This window comes from Vigna umbellata, chromosome 1, assembly GCF_029865625.1.
Source record: "Vigna umbellata cultivar VRB3 chromosome 1, Vumbellata_1.0, whole genome shotgun sequence".
NCBI classification, from domain to species: Eukaryota; Viridiplantae; Streptophyta; class Magnoliopsida; order Fabales; family Fabaceae; genus Vigna; species Vigna umbellata.
Window position 1 is genome coordinate 101,316,650 of NC_142165.1, and position 14,454 is coordinate 101,331,103.

Genomic DNA, 14,454 nt, shown 5'->3' on the forward strand with positions numbered 1-14,454 from the left:
ATCTCCCAAAACCCACCACTATGACCACCATCCCAGCATTGTACTGATATAATTAAAAAAACATTAAATAAAAAATTTGCAGGGTTTATAAAGAAGGAATATTTTTGTGCTTGTGGTTGGGAGTTAAAAAAATGGTTGGGGATTAAAAAAATTTATTTTATTAATTACTGTTTTGACTTTTTATTAAATGAAAGGTAAATAAGTAAATTTGGGGTGCAGGATGAGGTGAGGGAGGTGTAGGAAGATTCACTCTTTACTTAACTAAGTTGGAGTAGCTTTTTCAATGACACGTGAAAACCCTTTTCTCAGAATCCCCAAAATGCCCTCCAGATACTTTCCAAGCAATTCAAGAACCTTCCCACACCAACTTCATTTTCAGCCTCAACGGTCAACCACGGCATCTTCACACTTTATCCCACAACAAGGTTAAAAATACATATTATGACAAATATCTGCACAAAGTTTGAAGAGATTTTTTTTTATAATTTCTTATTAATATCTTTGTTTATAACATTTAATGTTACTTTCTATTTTTTAATGATTCATTGTTATAATCGAAAACATTAATTTGTTTTATTTTGAACCAACAATAATGTTATAATTATCAAGAAAAGTTTTATCTCATTTTCTTTTTGCATATGAGATTAAAAATAATAATATTTTTATAGGAGTATATTAAGCAGAGCCGGCAAATGGGTTTTCGTCAGAGTCCACAGCTGATTCTTTATCGTCTTTCTCTCTCTTTTCTTTCTCACTCTATTTGTGTGTTCAAACTAAGCTTGATATTTATGAAAAATAGTGTTGATTCTTATCTGCTAGTCTGCTGCTACATAGAACAATTGTGAAGTGTAGACCTGGGTTTACCTTTATTAAATATTATTTCCATTTTTTCATAGCCGCCTCTTCTTGTTCAGCTCCCAGTCTCTTCTTTTGCACGCCCCAGATTCCTAGAAACCCACCTTCCCTTGCTTCTCAGTGGAAAGTTTAGTTCTTTTGTCTTTTCTTATTTGTGGGTGAATTCGGTAGTCTGAATTCTAACAACAATTGTGGTGTTCCATGGTCTTGTCTTGGATCCTTTGCCAGCTGTCACTCTGAGGCTTTTTGTCCGATTGGGTGATCGAGGTGTTTTGGAGAAATTTAGGAAACACTGTGCAGCTGTAACTTCATCCCAGCTACTTTTTTTTCACGGTCATCTTTTGTAATCGCTGTCAGAAATTGGTCTTGCCTTTTTTTCATTCAGAAATTCAATTCAATTCACGGTGGCCCAATTTGGTGAATTGGGCCAACACCTTTGATTGCTTGTTGGGTTCTTCCGGTCAATATTTTGGAACTGTGACGATGGTTTGTGTTTTAGGCTAAATATGATGCTTGATCAGGACTCTGTCGGTTTTGTTCGATAGTTTTATGCACCTGATTGCTACTGTGTTGCTACAAGGAGATGCTTTCCTATTGGATTGCGGTGTTTAGTTAATAATGGCCATTTCTGCGTTATTCTTGGTTGTGCTGCTGCAATTGTCAACAATTTTTGGCTCGGAGGTTGTCCTACAGTCAAAGGAATGTGGCACTGATTGGGTGGCACATTCATATTCTAGTCATGGTCAGGAACTTTTCTACATAAACGGCAATGTAGTGGACAAGGTTGCTTTCTGTGAGGCTCTCCAATCGTATACTGAAAAGGGGTGTGATGTGAAGGACTACTTTGGAAGTGTCAAATGTCTGACGGATGTTTCTTTTGGTATGGTCCTGTAATATGTTAATTTGAGTATGGTTTGCAGTTTGTCAGAGATAGTTATGCACATTTTCTGTAGATTTCCACTTGTAATGTCTATCTTTCAGAATAGCCTTTATTTTAACCTTTGTGTCGGCTTTTATTGTTTGCAGTGGATTTTCCTTTAAAGGCAGGGAGGAAACTTCTTAAAAAGGATTCAAATACCGAATCTAAACCGCAAGGAGAATCTAAGCCTCTCGCAGCCCACGTGGTTGGTATTTCTGCAGGGGGTGCTCTGTTTGCATGTTGTCTTGTTCTTTGTCCTTGTTTCTTTAAGAGAAGGAAAGCAACTTCTCATGCTGTTCTGAGCAAGGACCCCAATTCAAGTGAGTTGATGTTTTTTGTAAACTTTTACCACCTTTTTTGGAGTTTCTCTAGATAACTTAGATGCTAGGTATTTGCATTCATGTATGAATTTGAGAGATGGGTATTTTGACATGCTGTGATAAATCATCTATTCCTATGTTAACATAAAAACTGTTAAGCTGTAATTCAGTTTCATTTTTCTCTATAAATGTACAGTACATCAAACTCACACCAGACTCACAAGTGTGAGACTATTACTATCAGACTATTGTGAACAGTGTATCAGTGTATCAGATGCATTGGGCATTTTTTTACAATTATTTTTTTCTCTCTTCTGTGTGTGTGTGTGTTCTAACAACTAGTATTAAGAGCAAGGTTCGAAGGGGCTGAGGTTGTAAGAATAAGATGACTTCCATTCCTACTAATCTTTCGATTCTCACAATGAAGAGCTATGACAACGGGAAAATATAGACACGATTTGTAATGAAATTTCAAGGGGTGTGGGATCTTCTTGAAGAAGGTTGCACATATGTTGGTGCAGGAGGAACAAAAGCTCAGCGAGCTGCAGACCAGGAGATTGATAAAAAAGTTTGCAAGGCGTTATTCATCTTGTATTGGAGTATTGACATAACAAACATTGAGAGCATTGCTCAAGCACAGACATCAAAGGATGCTTGGGAGATTCTTGAAAGGGTTCATGGAGGTGCCACGAAGACCAAGAAAGTGAAGTTTAAGACGATATGACGACAATATGAACTTTTGTCAATGGAGAGTAACGAGATAGAGGCTAAGTATATTACCCATGTTCATACGATGGTAAACACAATGAAGGGTCTTGGAGAGAAGATGTTTGAGTTGCAGGTGATTGAGAAGATATGTGTACTCTACCGGTGAAGTTTAATCACATAGTTGTGGTTATAGAAGAATCAAAGAATCTTGAAGAGTTGGGTCTTGAAGAGCTTCAGGGTTCTTTAGAGTCACATGAACAGAGGTTGATTGAACAAGGAGCAGAACCGAAGAATGAGCAAGCTCTCCAGGCACATACCAATCCAGAGGAAACTTTCAATAAGAAAGGTAAGAACAAAGAAAAGTGGAGGCAAGAAGTGAACAAAAATGATGTGCAGGAGGATAGCAAGAAGTGAGCTGATTTTCAACAAAAGAAGGGACTTAATTAAATGCAACGTGTTATAATTGTAACATAATGGGTCATATTGCTTAGTATTGATGGAAACCAAATCCAAGGAGGGATGAAGTCCAAATGGCTCAAGAAGAAGGGGATGATGATTCAAGTAGAAGGACTTGAAGAAAATTATTGGTATCTTGATACAAGATGCTCAAGATATATGATAGGAAGGAATTGTTGGTTCATAAGTCTTGATGAATCAATTAAGAGCAAGGTGAAGTTCGCTGATGATCATGCTTTAGTGGCAGAAGGGGTTGGAAAGATAGTGATTAAAACGAAGAAAGGTGGCCAAGCTTCAATTACAAATGTTTTGTTTGTTCCTAGAATGAAGAGTAATTTACTAAATATTGGTCAATTAGTTGAGAGAAGATAGACTTCAAGATTAGAAGATAAAATGCTTCAAGTCCATTATAAACAATACCATTTGATTTTGAAATCACCTCTAACCAAGAATCAAATTTCAAGGTTGAAATCGATGTAGTAGATCACAAATGTTTTGTAGCTGTGATAAATAAAGAGGATTGCCTTTGACATTTTTGTTTTGGGCATCTTAATTTTTGAGATATACAAAACTTGAAGACTAGAAACATGGTACAAGGTGTACCTCATATTTCTCCACTCAAAAAAGTCAATAAAGAATGTATAAAGACCAAGCAGGAAGAAAATTCCTTTCAGTGATATGTTTTATCTAAAGCAAAGGATAAGTTACAAGTGGTCTACTTAGATGTTTGTGGTCCTATTCAAACAGATTCCTTGGAGGTAATAAGTATTTTGTTTCATTCATTGATGATTTTTCAAAGAAATTGTTGATTTACTTTATCAAAAGAAAGAGTAATGTTTTAGAAGTCTTCAAGAAATTTAAAACCATGGTAGAATGAAGCAATGGCAAATTATCAAAGTTCTGAGAACAGATGGAGAAGTTGAATATACATCCAATGAATATACATCAAGTAACTCCTCCACACACATCATAGCATAATGGTACTGTAGAAAGGAAGACTTAAACCATTATGAGCATGGTACGAAGTATGCTGAAGACTAAGGAGTTACCAAAATATTTGTGGAGGCTGTGTCAACTGCTATCTATATTTTGAATAGATGTCCATCCAAGAGATTAGAAGGGGTTACTCCAAAAGAAGCTTGGTCCAACAAGGAAAATGTGATTTATCTAAGAGTGTTTGGATCCATATGCTACAAACACATTCTTGAGCAGTCAAGAAAGAAACTAGATGATAGAGGAGAGTAGATGATATGGTACTGCGAGGTTATCATCAAACCGGTGGCTACAAGTTGTTCAATACCATCAATAAACAAATTGTAGTGAGCAAGGATGTTATGTTTGATGAGTCTGATGGTTGGAGGTCAGACACAAATGAACAGTATAGTGGGGTTATTATTGAGTCTGAAGATGCTGAGACTAGAGAAAAAAGGAATTGGTGAACAAGTTGATGAGCTGAGTATAAGAAAATTGTTGTCTCTTTATGATATCGTTATCATTCACAACCAAATATAGAATTTTCTGTATGAGTAATATCGAGATACATGGAGTGTCCCAGGTATCTCATCCTCTAGCTGCCAAACGAATCTCAAATACATCAAAGGAATTATGGCAAATAATATTCTGTTTTCACAGAACAACACTTCAACTCAGAAAATTGAAGTTGTTAGGTTCACAGATGCAGATTGAGGAGGTGATAAGGATGACCAAAAGAGTACTTCAAGTTTTGTGTTCTTTGTAGAAGGAGCCCCGAATCCTTGGAGCTCGAAGAAGGAACAAGTGGTTGCATTGCCCACGTGTGAAGCAAAATGCATAGCTGTTGCTATGCTGCATGGATAAAAACAATTTGGATTGAGTTGAAGCATGACGTAGGAACGAAGTTTTTCATTGATAACAAGTCTGTAATAAACTTGTCAAAGAACCCTGTAACTCATGGAGTATTGACACTAAATTTCACTATTTGAGAGATCAAGTGAATGAAGGAAAACTGGAGTTGGTGTACTGCAACACTCATGATCAAGTTGCAGATGTTTTCACCAAATTGACTAGGACTGAAAGATTTAAATTTTTGAGAGATAAATTGAATGTTTTTAATGTTGAGAAACTAAATTAAGAGGGAGTGATGAGCTGTAATTCAGTTCCAATTTTTCCGTAAATGTACAGTACTTCAAACTCACAAGTGAGATTATTGGTATCAAACTATTGTGAAAAGTGTATTTTTCACAATTACTTTGTCTCTGTTTTCTCTCTTTGTGTGTGCATCCCAACAAAAACTTCAGTTTTTATGGTTATTATATGCTTTCTTTATTTATTATATTTAAGACTATGCTTCCAATTATACTTGAATAAATTATGGACATCTTTGATCTTGTAGTGGATTCCGTGTCCTCCTTTGAAGCCTCCGTTAATGACAAGATTCCGGCCAGTCCACTACGAGTGCCAGCTAGTCCGTCAAGATTCTCAATGTATCCAAAACTCAGTAGACTTCAATCATTGCATCTCGATCTGAACCAAGTTACAAGAGCTACTCATAACTTCTCAGAAACATTGCAAATAGGAGAAGGGGGTTTTGGAACTGTCTACAAGGCCAAGTTGGAAGATGGTCTGGTCGTGGCTGTAAAACGTGCAAAAAAGGTAAGTAGCTCTGAGTATCTAGTTTAAAAGTCTGCATCTAATCGTAGAATGCTCAAGTTCTGGATTCTGTTTTGTTACAAAATTATGCATCAAAATTGTAGTATGAAATGCTTTGACTGTCATATACCACCGAAATGGTAGAAGTACTTTCTCCATGCTGATATGGCTAAATCGTATAGGAACATTTTGATAGTTTGAGGGCAGAATTCAGCAGTGAAGTTCAACTTCTGGCCAAAATTGATCATCGAAACCTGGTGAAGCTACTAGGTTATATTGACAAAGGAAATGAACGCCTTCTTATTACAGAGTTTGTGCCAAATGGTACCCTTAGAGAACATTTGGATGGTAGGACTACGCACTATTATCTTCCAACATCTTTCTTTGAATATTGAATCTAATACAGAATATCATGTTATACTATTTGCAGGCATGCGTGGAAAAACACTAGACTTCAATCAGCGCCTTGAAATTGCAATTGATGTTGCTCATGGCTTGACCTATCTACATCTGTATGCAGGTAGTGATTACTGTAGTATGTAGATTTTGTTTTCCGACGTTTTCTTTTTCCTACAAACCAACTGTAAGATTGTTCTTCACATCTTACACAACTATAGTATAAATAGATGCTTTGAAATCTTGAGTTTATAGAAAAATGCGTTAAATAGGGTGTTATGTGTTGTCTGTTTATTGAAACAGCATTGACACGACATTATACTCAAGTAATAATCACTGAGTATCTTTTCAACGTATTTCAGTGCAATCAATCTTATATTAGTAGCATATCTAGTTAGAGGTGGGAAAAGTTGTTTTCAACAATATACATATATATATATATATATATATATATATATATATATATATATATATATATATATATATTTTTTTTTTTTACTTGGTAAGGATAGAAACATATTTCATTGCCTTGACATTGTGGCCATTACGTTGTCAGTTTTTAACTTGTGTTAATTCTAGTATATTCATGCTGCATGATTACCATAGTCTAATAATATTTATAGATCTGCCTATTGAATCTTGATGCGTAGCCTTTGTCATGTATTGGAACAGAAAAGCAAATTATCCATCGAGACGTGAAATCATCCAACATTCTGCTGACAGAAAGCATGCGAGCAAAAGTTGCTGATTTTGGATTTGCAAAGCTAGGGCCTGTAAACACTGATGAGACACACATTTCTACCAAAGTGAAGGGAACAGTTGGTTATTTGGATCCTGAGTATATGAAAACATACCAACTCACTCCCAAGAGTGACGTTTATTCGTTTGGAATTTTGCTTTTAGAAATCGTATCTGGCCGCCGTCCCGTTGAGTTGAAGAAATCTGTTGAAGAGCGTGTTACACTTAGATGGGTAAGCTCATAATTTGGTTTCATGCATTGTCATCATAAAAAAATTACTGTCAAAACTTTTAAAGTAATTATTGTAAAAATGAATAAAATATGTTTGATCTTTATGCAGGCCTTCAAGAAGTACAACGAAGGAAGTGTAGTGGAACTGGTGGATCCTTTAATGGAAGAAGCAGTAAACACAGATGTTCTGATGAAGATGTTTGATTTGGCATTTCAATGTGCAGCACCCATTCGAGCAGATAGACCTGACATGAAATCGGTGAGCGAGCAGTTGTGGGCAATAAGGGCTGATTACCTCAAGAGTGCAAGGAGAACATGAGTAGTGGTATTTGATGATGATGTAGTGAAGTTGGTCTTTATCTCTTTTTTCTTTCTTTATCTATCCTTCCTAAGTATAGATAAAGAAATGAACTGATGTCATTTGAATCTCTCTCGGTGACTTTATTTATTCCACAGTACACTGCCTAATGAGTCATTATTGTGAAGTGTGAACATTACTTAGGAAGTGGCAACCCAATGCTGGCTCAGAAAGCAAGACCTGAATAAACAAACTCCGACAAAAGAAAATATACGGCGAGGAACTTCCTTGTCTTGCCACTGAAGTATTTGTCTGTGTAGAGTTGAAAGTGGATTTTGTAAAATATGAATTTGTTCTTAAAGGATGGTGTTACTTTTTATGTCACAGTGAAAATCGGCTACAAAAATGCGTGTGTTCCATTGTTAATAAATGATAATTAACACAACGAAATTTTACTCCTAACATTTTACTCCTAAACATACCCATTGAAAAATTGAATAAACTACTCTTTATGACTGCGAGGCCAAACACCTTCAGAAAACCACGAGTAAATTATTATGACAATATAATGGAGTTAAAGTAAAACGAAATCCACTTGATGCAATTGACAATACACAATTTTATGGCAGGCAATTATATATCACATATCACAATTTATGTACAAAGTGCAACAATGAGCAATGGTTGAAAAAAGGGCTCACTGAATCATACAGTTATTATTTTGTCATATGACTCAGTTCTGTATTCCATGGAGATGGAAAAAAACTATTACTAGTAATCTGGTCTCATGAATAAGAATTGATTCTGCAACATAAGAATAATTGAGCTGGGGAGCTTTTGCTCTGATGACCAAATTTGTGTTGCCTAGACAAGGGTCTAAAATCTTAGTATTTTCCCTGCGTTTCTTACCAAAAAGGGATGCAAACCCAAAATATGTTCTGGAATGAAGTCGTGCCGTGTGAGTATACCAACCACAGGTGATCTCTGCGCAGTTAGCAATGCACAAAACTTGGATGAGTGAACATCAGAGAACAGTAATTAACTTTCTTGATCAAAATTAACAAGGCATGAGAATTTTACTTACACTAGAAATCTTGGGTATCACAAGCAGATGCCTTAAACCAAGCGCCCGAAAAAGTGTAAGGGCCTTTCCCAGTGACATTGTCTCCACAACAGTATAAGGAGAAGTATTAGTAAATGGATGTAGATCTATGAACATGTCCATCTCTTCCTCCGACAACTCTATATCTTCTATTTTTAGACGAACATTGCTTGAACCCTTCTTTGCAAAATCATTGGCTGCAAAATTATCAAAGACGGCGCCACTGGTTGCCCCAGGTGAGGATATAAAAGCTTTCTTCTTCAACAATGTGAGAAGATGGTCACGAAGGATTATGCCAAATAACTCCGGAGCTTCCGACATAGGAGGCTCGTCAATAACAGGAAACCCGTTATGTCCTGTACTTTTGAGAATAAACACGATGTTACGAACCTTTTCTATGCCATTAAATGTCTGCAGTGGACCTGTTACTACATCACCTACGGTTAGCTGCCTCATATAAGGTTCAGCATGAGTTTCTAAATATGGCAAACCCTTGGCTTTCATTATAATGTCATATATATTTGCGTTGAAAGCATCTGCGACAGTCTTAGATATGAATAGCACCATCATGATTAAGGGTAGCAATAAGAGGTTGTTGGTGAGTTCTAGAATAATTACACACAGAGAAACTGTCGTCCTCATGGATCCACCAAGAAAGGAAGCAGCACCCAGTACAGCATAAAGACCATGGTTAAGATTGGAGTTTTTGCCAAGCAGCATTCCAATGACGCGTCCATAAGATGCACCAGTAACAATAACTGGCACAAAAAGACCAGCGGGAGCAACAACTCCATAGCTAAAGATACTTAACAAAAAGCATGTAACGAAAAAAATTAGCATTGATGTCAACTCAAACTCGTCATCGGTGTTCTTGCTAAATAGATTTCTAATAGCATCATCATTTGTGTTGAAAATGAGGCTTGCAAGATCATTGTAATGATTAGGAGCGCACTGGAACTTTTTGTAGATACCAGACCGGCCGATTGTAGGACAAGGTTCACTTGGATTAGGTGGGCAAGGTCGGCAAGATGTAAACCATGGCAAACCAAAAAGAAGGAAGGATGTACAAATGGAAATTACACAAGCAAGCAAAATTTTAAAAATGGTTCCTTTCCTGCAAAAGTAAATGATGGAAAGAATGAGCTTTGTATAATGTACAGTACAATGTTAGGAGAAATTCAATTTGTTGAATGCAATTAAGGCTAAAAGATAGCTCACTCATTGATAAAATTGTATATCCGAAGAACTTTGCTCAGCAGCAAATTAAATAAGCTGCCAAGTAACCCCCCTATAACACCAAGAATAAACACTGGAGGAAGATCCACCAAATGATATGAAATACTCGCTGAATAAGCATCAAACATTATCAGTCCCCCTTTACCAAATAGCCCACATTTACCACTTAAACATAGGTCAATCATGGCACGGAGCAATATTGCAACTATTGCTGCTGTGAAGAAAGCTCTCCACAGAAGGGCACTTCTCCACCTGTAGGACAGAAATTAAACATTTATTACGGGAACAAATAGACTTATGAATTTTAAGATTGATAAGAGAAAACATAACAATTCATCCACTGTAAGAGAAGCCAGTGTTTATTGTCATCTGAAAGCTGAAGGACCTCAACCAACCCTTGCAAAGAAACACAGAGATGCGAGCCTGAGGACAATTAATCAGCAGCCTAACAATAGATGCCTAACAATCCACCCAAACCCAATGAAAGTTATGCTTGATAAGAAAAAGGAGCTATTATAGTTTCAGAGGAGTTTGATTTAACATGTTTGTAAACAAAATGGTGAAGAATAAAATTATATTGGATGAAGTTTTTTCCACAATATGCAGCTGAAAACATACAAGAAATAATAAAATTTAAGACAATTTTTTTATCACTAAAAATAAAGGTAAGGAGGAAATAAACATCATTGACGAAAACCATTCATAAGAAAAAGTATGATTCCAATTCTCAAGCAAAAATCATGAAAAATTGAGAGTTGACAGGAGCAAAGCTATAATGTTTAATAGATAGGCAAACAAACCAAGATGCCATCTCTTCCAAAGCAAACAACACACCACCAACAGGGGCGCGGAAAGCAGCAGCCATTCCAGCAGCTGATCCACAGGTTATTAGATCTCTCCGATCACGGTCATTCTTAAAAAACTGTAACCATTTCCACGATAGCCCATATCTCTTTGACCCACCCTGACCAAATAATGCGGCTACACATGCACCTGTATGCACCATAGGTCCTGCCTTCCCAATAAGAAGTGATGAAGAAACTGCTGTAATGCTTCCAATAATCTGTAGAAAGAACCAACATGAAAGTAAATTTCTTCTTCAGGGAAAACAAGAAATCCTGTTTGAGGATGGCTGAATCTGAAAAAGGAATCCAGAGTACTAGTTAATTAAGAGACGGGGTTACCTATATTATGAAACAAAATGATATTGGAGAAACGTGAAAATTTAATATTAGTTTCTGAATTCTATCACAATTAAGGGAGGAAAATAAAATATAGAATATTGAAAGCACCATAGATGGAGGAGAGGGGACAACATTGATATATGTCTGCCTCATGTATACAGTATTTAAATTTAGATTAGATAATGTTTAGATGTCTCAGCTGACAGCACAAATATATTTGTGACAAAAGAATACATCTCACACTAGTTAAACAAGTAATATATACCTAGTGATGATTTTATCATAGCTAACAAGAAATATTAGATGAGTTAGCCATTCGTCTTTTTTCCCTGATTCCTAAACATGTTCATGAAGACAAAATCATGTACTGTGGGAAACAAGAAAATAACTTACAGACGAAAACGAAAAATAAAAGACAAAAAGAAAGAATCATGTAATTAAATGATGGGTAATGTGGCTAAAACTGTACTGGGAAAGATCATTTGCACACCACAAAAGTTGCATAAATTTTTCATCACTTCACAGCTCTTAGCAACTTAGTACTGTATGTTAAAGTTTTGGGATGTGTTGCTCACCTAACTTTATCTAGAGATAAACAAGAAGTTATATAAACAAAAATTAACAATATAGAAAGGAAAGTTATGACTACTGGAAAATGTTGCAAAATTCACACCACTTTGTGAAGTGCCAATAGCAATGTCAATGAATGATAATAGGAAAGGGAAGTGGATTCCGTTTTGGACTTACACGCGACTTCAACAATTGGTATAAACTGACCAAATATAGGTAATCTATTGTTCCCTTTCCATCTTTCATTACTATCTAGTGTTTACGTCATTTGCATACTCCACCTGGCACCTAAAACTTTTAAAGTCCCACGTTCCAAGAAAAATACTAGCAATATGCTTCTCAAATCTCTCTTTAACTATTGATTGGAATTTAATAGAACCTAGTGATAATCAACAAAAATTTAGAACATATGTTGCTATTGTTTTCCTCTATAATTTAACTGCATGTGCAAACATAGGTCAAAGAACATCAGAATCATACGAAATATGATCATCATAATGGTCAAGATCACATTATTGTATAGGCAAACCCCAACACTAAATAAGCGTGGTGTTAGTTCATTGTATACCTTAACAAAAAGAGTTTGCACAGTAAATATTCCAGGTGCGTCCACCCCATTTAGGTAAGCCTTCACCTCAGGTATACCTGAACCTGTGGCCGCAGGTGCTATCAAAGCCGTAATTAAGGAGGCAAAAAGCGTGAGAGCCAAATTAGAAACAAAAAATATGAAGAAGGCCAACTGGAACCTGCGAGAAATCCCAAGCTTCCAAAACTCAACCAATCCATGAAAATAAATTACAAATGGTCAGCTAGAAAAATAAAACAAAAGAATTTAAAACATCGTTACCTCTTCTCCAACATCATATTGGAGGTGACCACAAACTTGATGCCAGCGAGATTCTCAACCGCGAGATTGTTGCAGAAGCCAATGAGGCTAACGATCATGCCAACGAGAAAGCACAAGAGCCACTTCATAAAAATGTACTGAAATATCTGAGCCTTTCCTCTGCTCCTCCAATCTTGCTTGAAGAACTCGTTCTCAAAAATCCTGCACACCCAAAACAGAAAGCGCGAGACTTGAGAGGTGGGTCACGGAAAAGATTTGAACTTTGGGCAAAAGCGCATCACCCAGATGAAAAAAAGGAGGAAAAACTGACTCATAATCGAGGCTCTCAATCGGGCTGACATTGACGCCGACAATAGCAACCTGGGATGTGGAGTTGACAATGGATCTCTGTGAAGAAGACAGTAGAGTTTGACGAAGGAGAGGTTCGGAGTCTCCATTCCTGAGGTGGTTTGTTGACATGACAGGAAGTTGGTGAGAAGTTAAGAGTGTTAAAAGTTGGAGAGTGGAGTGTGAAAGATGGGAGTTTAGCAGAAACAAGCCTGAAGAAAACGGAAGGAAGACTCGATCAATCAGCGAAAGGGTAGGAATAGATGATGGAATAAAAGAATGAGAAGTTTTTCATAGAAGAAAAAAGAGCTTAATTTTCTTTTTCTTTTTCCTTTGGTATATAATACCTCCAAAAAGGAAATTTCTCCTCGGTTAACAAAGGTTAAACAAGGAAATTTCCCTTAACAAAGTCTGACGTGGCATGGATTGAGGTCACTGGAAAAGGCTTAAGATGGAAGAGATGTTAATATGATATACTCTTTGATACTCTTTTAATGGTTAAATTATTATAACTGATTCAAAATTTGAGACTTTTATATTCTTTTAATGACACTTTCTCCTATTTTTTTTTGTGATTTTAGAAAACAATTAAACAATAAAATGTCTATCAAAAGGATTATATTTGTTAACCCTCTTTTAAGATGAATTTATATATGTACCTCAACTTTTCTTAATTTAATTGGTTTAATTAGGAGGAAGTTTGAGTAATTTTGAATAAGGGTTTTATTTTAATGCTGTGTAGACAGTATAAAAATATATAATATTATTGTTCCTAGTTTTTACTACTGTTATTTGTGTTGATATATCAAATGAGTTTGTTTCTAGTTATTTCTTAAAAAAGCTATTAACAGACATCAAAATATATGAAAGAATAAAATATTTTGTTTGTTTGAATTTTATTTAATTGGTAAGAATTATCTATTATTATTTAAAATTAAATCAAGGTTGCCGTTTATATTTAATAAACTGAATGATGTTATTAAATCCAATAGATTCACTTTCACAGTTTATACGTTAGTTAATAATATTGCGATTAAATGGACGAAAAATATGACATCGATGAAGTTTTAAATTGAAGAGATAATGTTAAGTTATTTAACCAATAAAAGCACCAAGAAAACTAATTTAACCTATATGGATTTGTTACTACAATACATTAAAATATTATCTAGCTTGAAATTATATTTTAAATGTACTTTGTAACATATATGCTAAGTTAAGCCGTGTTAATTAAGATATAACTTTGTTTTGTATAAAATTTGTTATCAATATATACAATTGAGGTTAACAAATTGTAGTTAAAAAGTGAAATTTTATATAATATGGAATAAATTGGTATAATATGAATGTGTGCTAAAAACATCGTGGGTTGTTTTTTAAAAACTATGAAAAGCAAGTTAAAATATGTGATATGTAAATATATTGTTTATTTATAATTTATAATATACAATTCTATTCTGTATTCTATATTTTAATTTTATCTTTAATTATACTTCATATAGAAATTTATTCTAAAATTATTTAAGTGAATACTTAAATTAGTTGTATAAATCCTACCAGCAAAGTTAAAATGTGTTTTATTAATTTGTTTTTTTCAAAATATAAATTATTTACACATACTTATATAAACATTTTACC

General features: G+C 35.2%; 2 protein-coding genes across 2 annotated transcripts; one reads left to right on the forward strand and one right to left on the reverse strand.

Annotated features, from left to right (window-relative positions):
- Window positions 1-702: 702 nt before the first annotated feature.
- Window positions 703-7,934, forward strand: CRCK3 (calmodulin-binding receptor-like cytoplasmic kinase 3). The gene is made up of 7 exons (XM_047312987.2): window positions 703-1,735; window positions 1,882-2,094; window positions 5,630-5,889; window positions 6,069-6,234; window positions 6,317-6,406; window positions 6,955-7,253; window positions 7,362-7,934. The coding sequence occupies exons 1-7, from the start codon at window positions 1,474-1,476 to the stop codon at window positions 7,569-7,571; spliced, it is 1,500 nt and encodes a 499-aa protein (XP_047168943.1). The 5' UTR covers window positions 703-1,473; the 3' UTR covers window positions 7,572-7,934.
- A 220-nt stretch (window positions 7,935-8,154) lies between these two features.
- LOC124837576 (putative chloride channel-like protein CLC-g) lies at window positions 8,155-13,114 on the reverse strand. The gene is made up of 7 exons (XM_047312986.2): window positions 12,800-13,114; window positions 12,490-12,690; window positions 12,211-12,388; window positions 10,689-10,951; window positions 9,871-10,140; window positions 8,635-9,766; window positions 8,155-8,534 (listed from the first exon to the last, which is right to left on the reverse strand). The coding sequence occupies exons 1-7, from the start codon at window positions 12,946-12,948 to the stop codon at window positions 8,427-8,429; spliced, it is 2,301 nt and encodes a 766-aa protein (XP_047168942.1). The 5' UTR covers window positions 12,949-13,114; the 3' UTR covers window positions 8,155-8,426.
- Window positions 13,115-14,454: the final 1,340 nt, after the last annotated feature.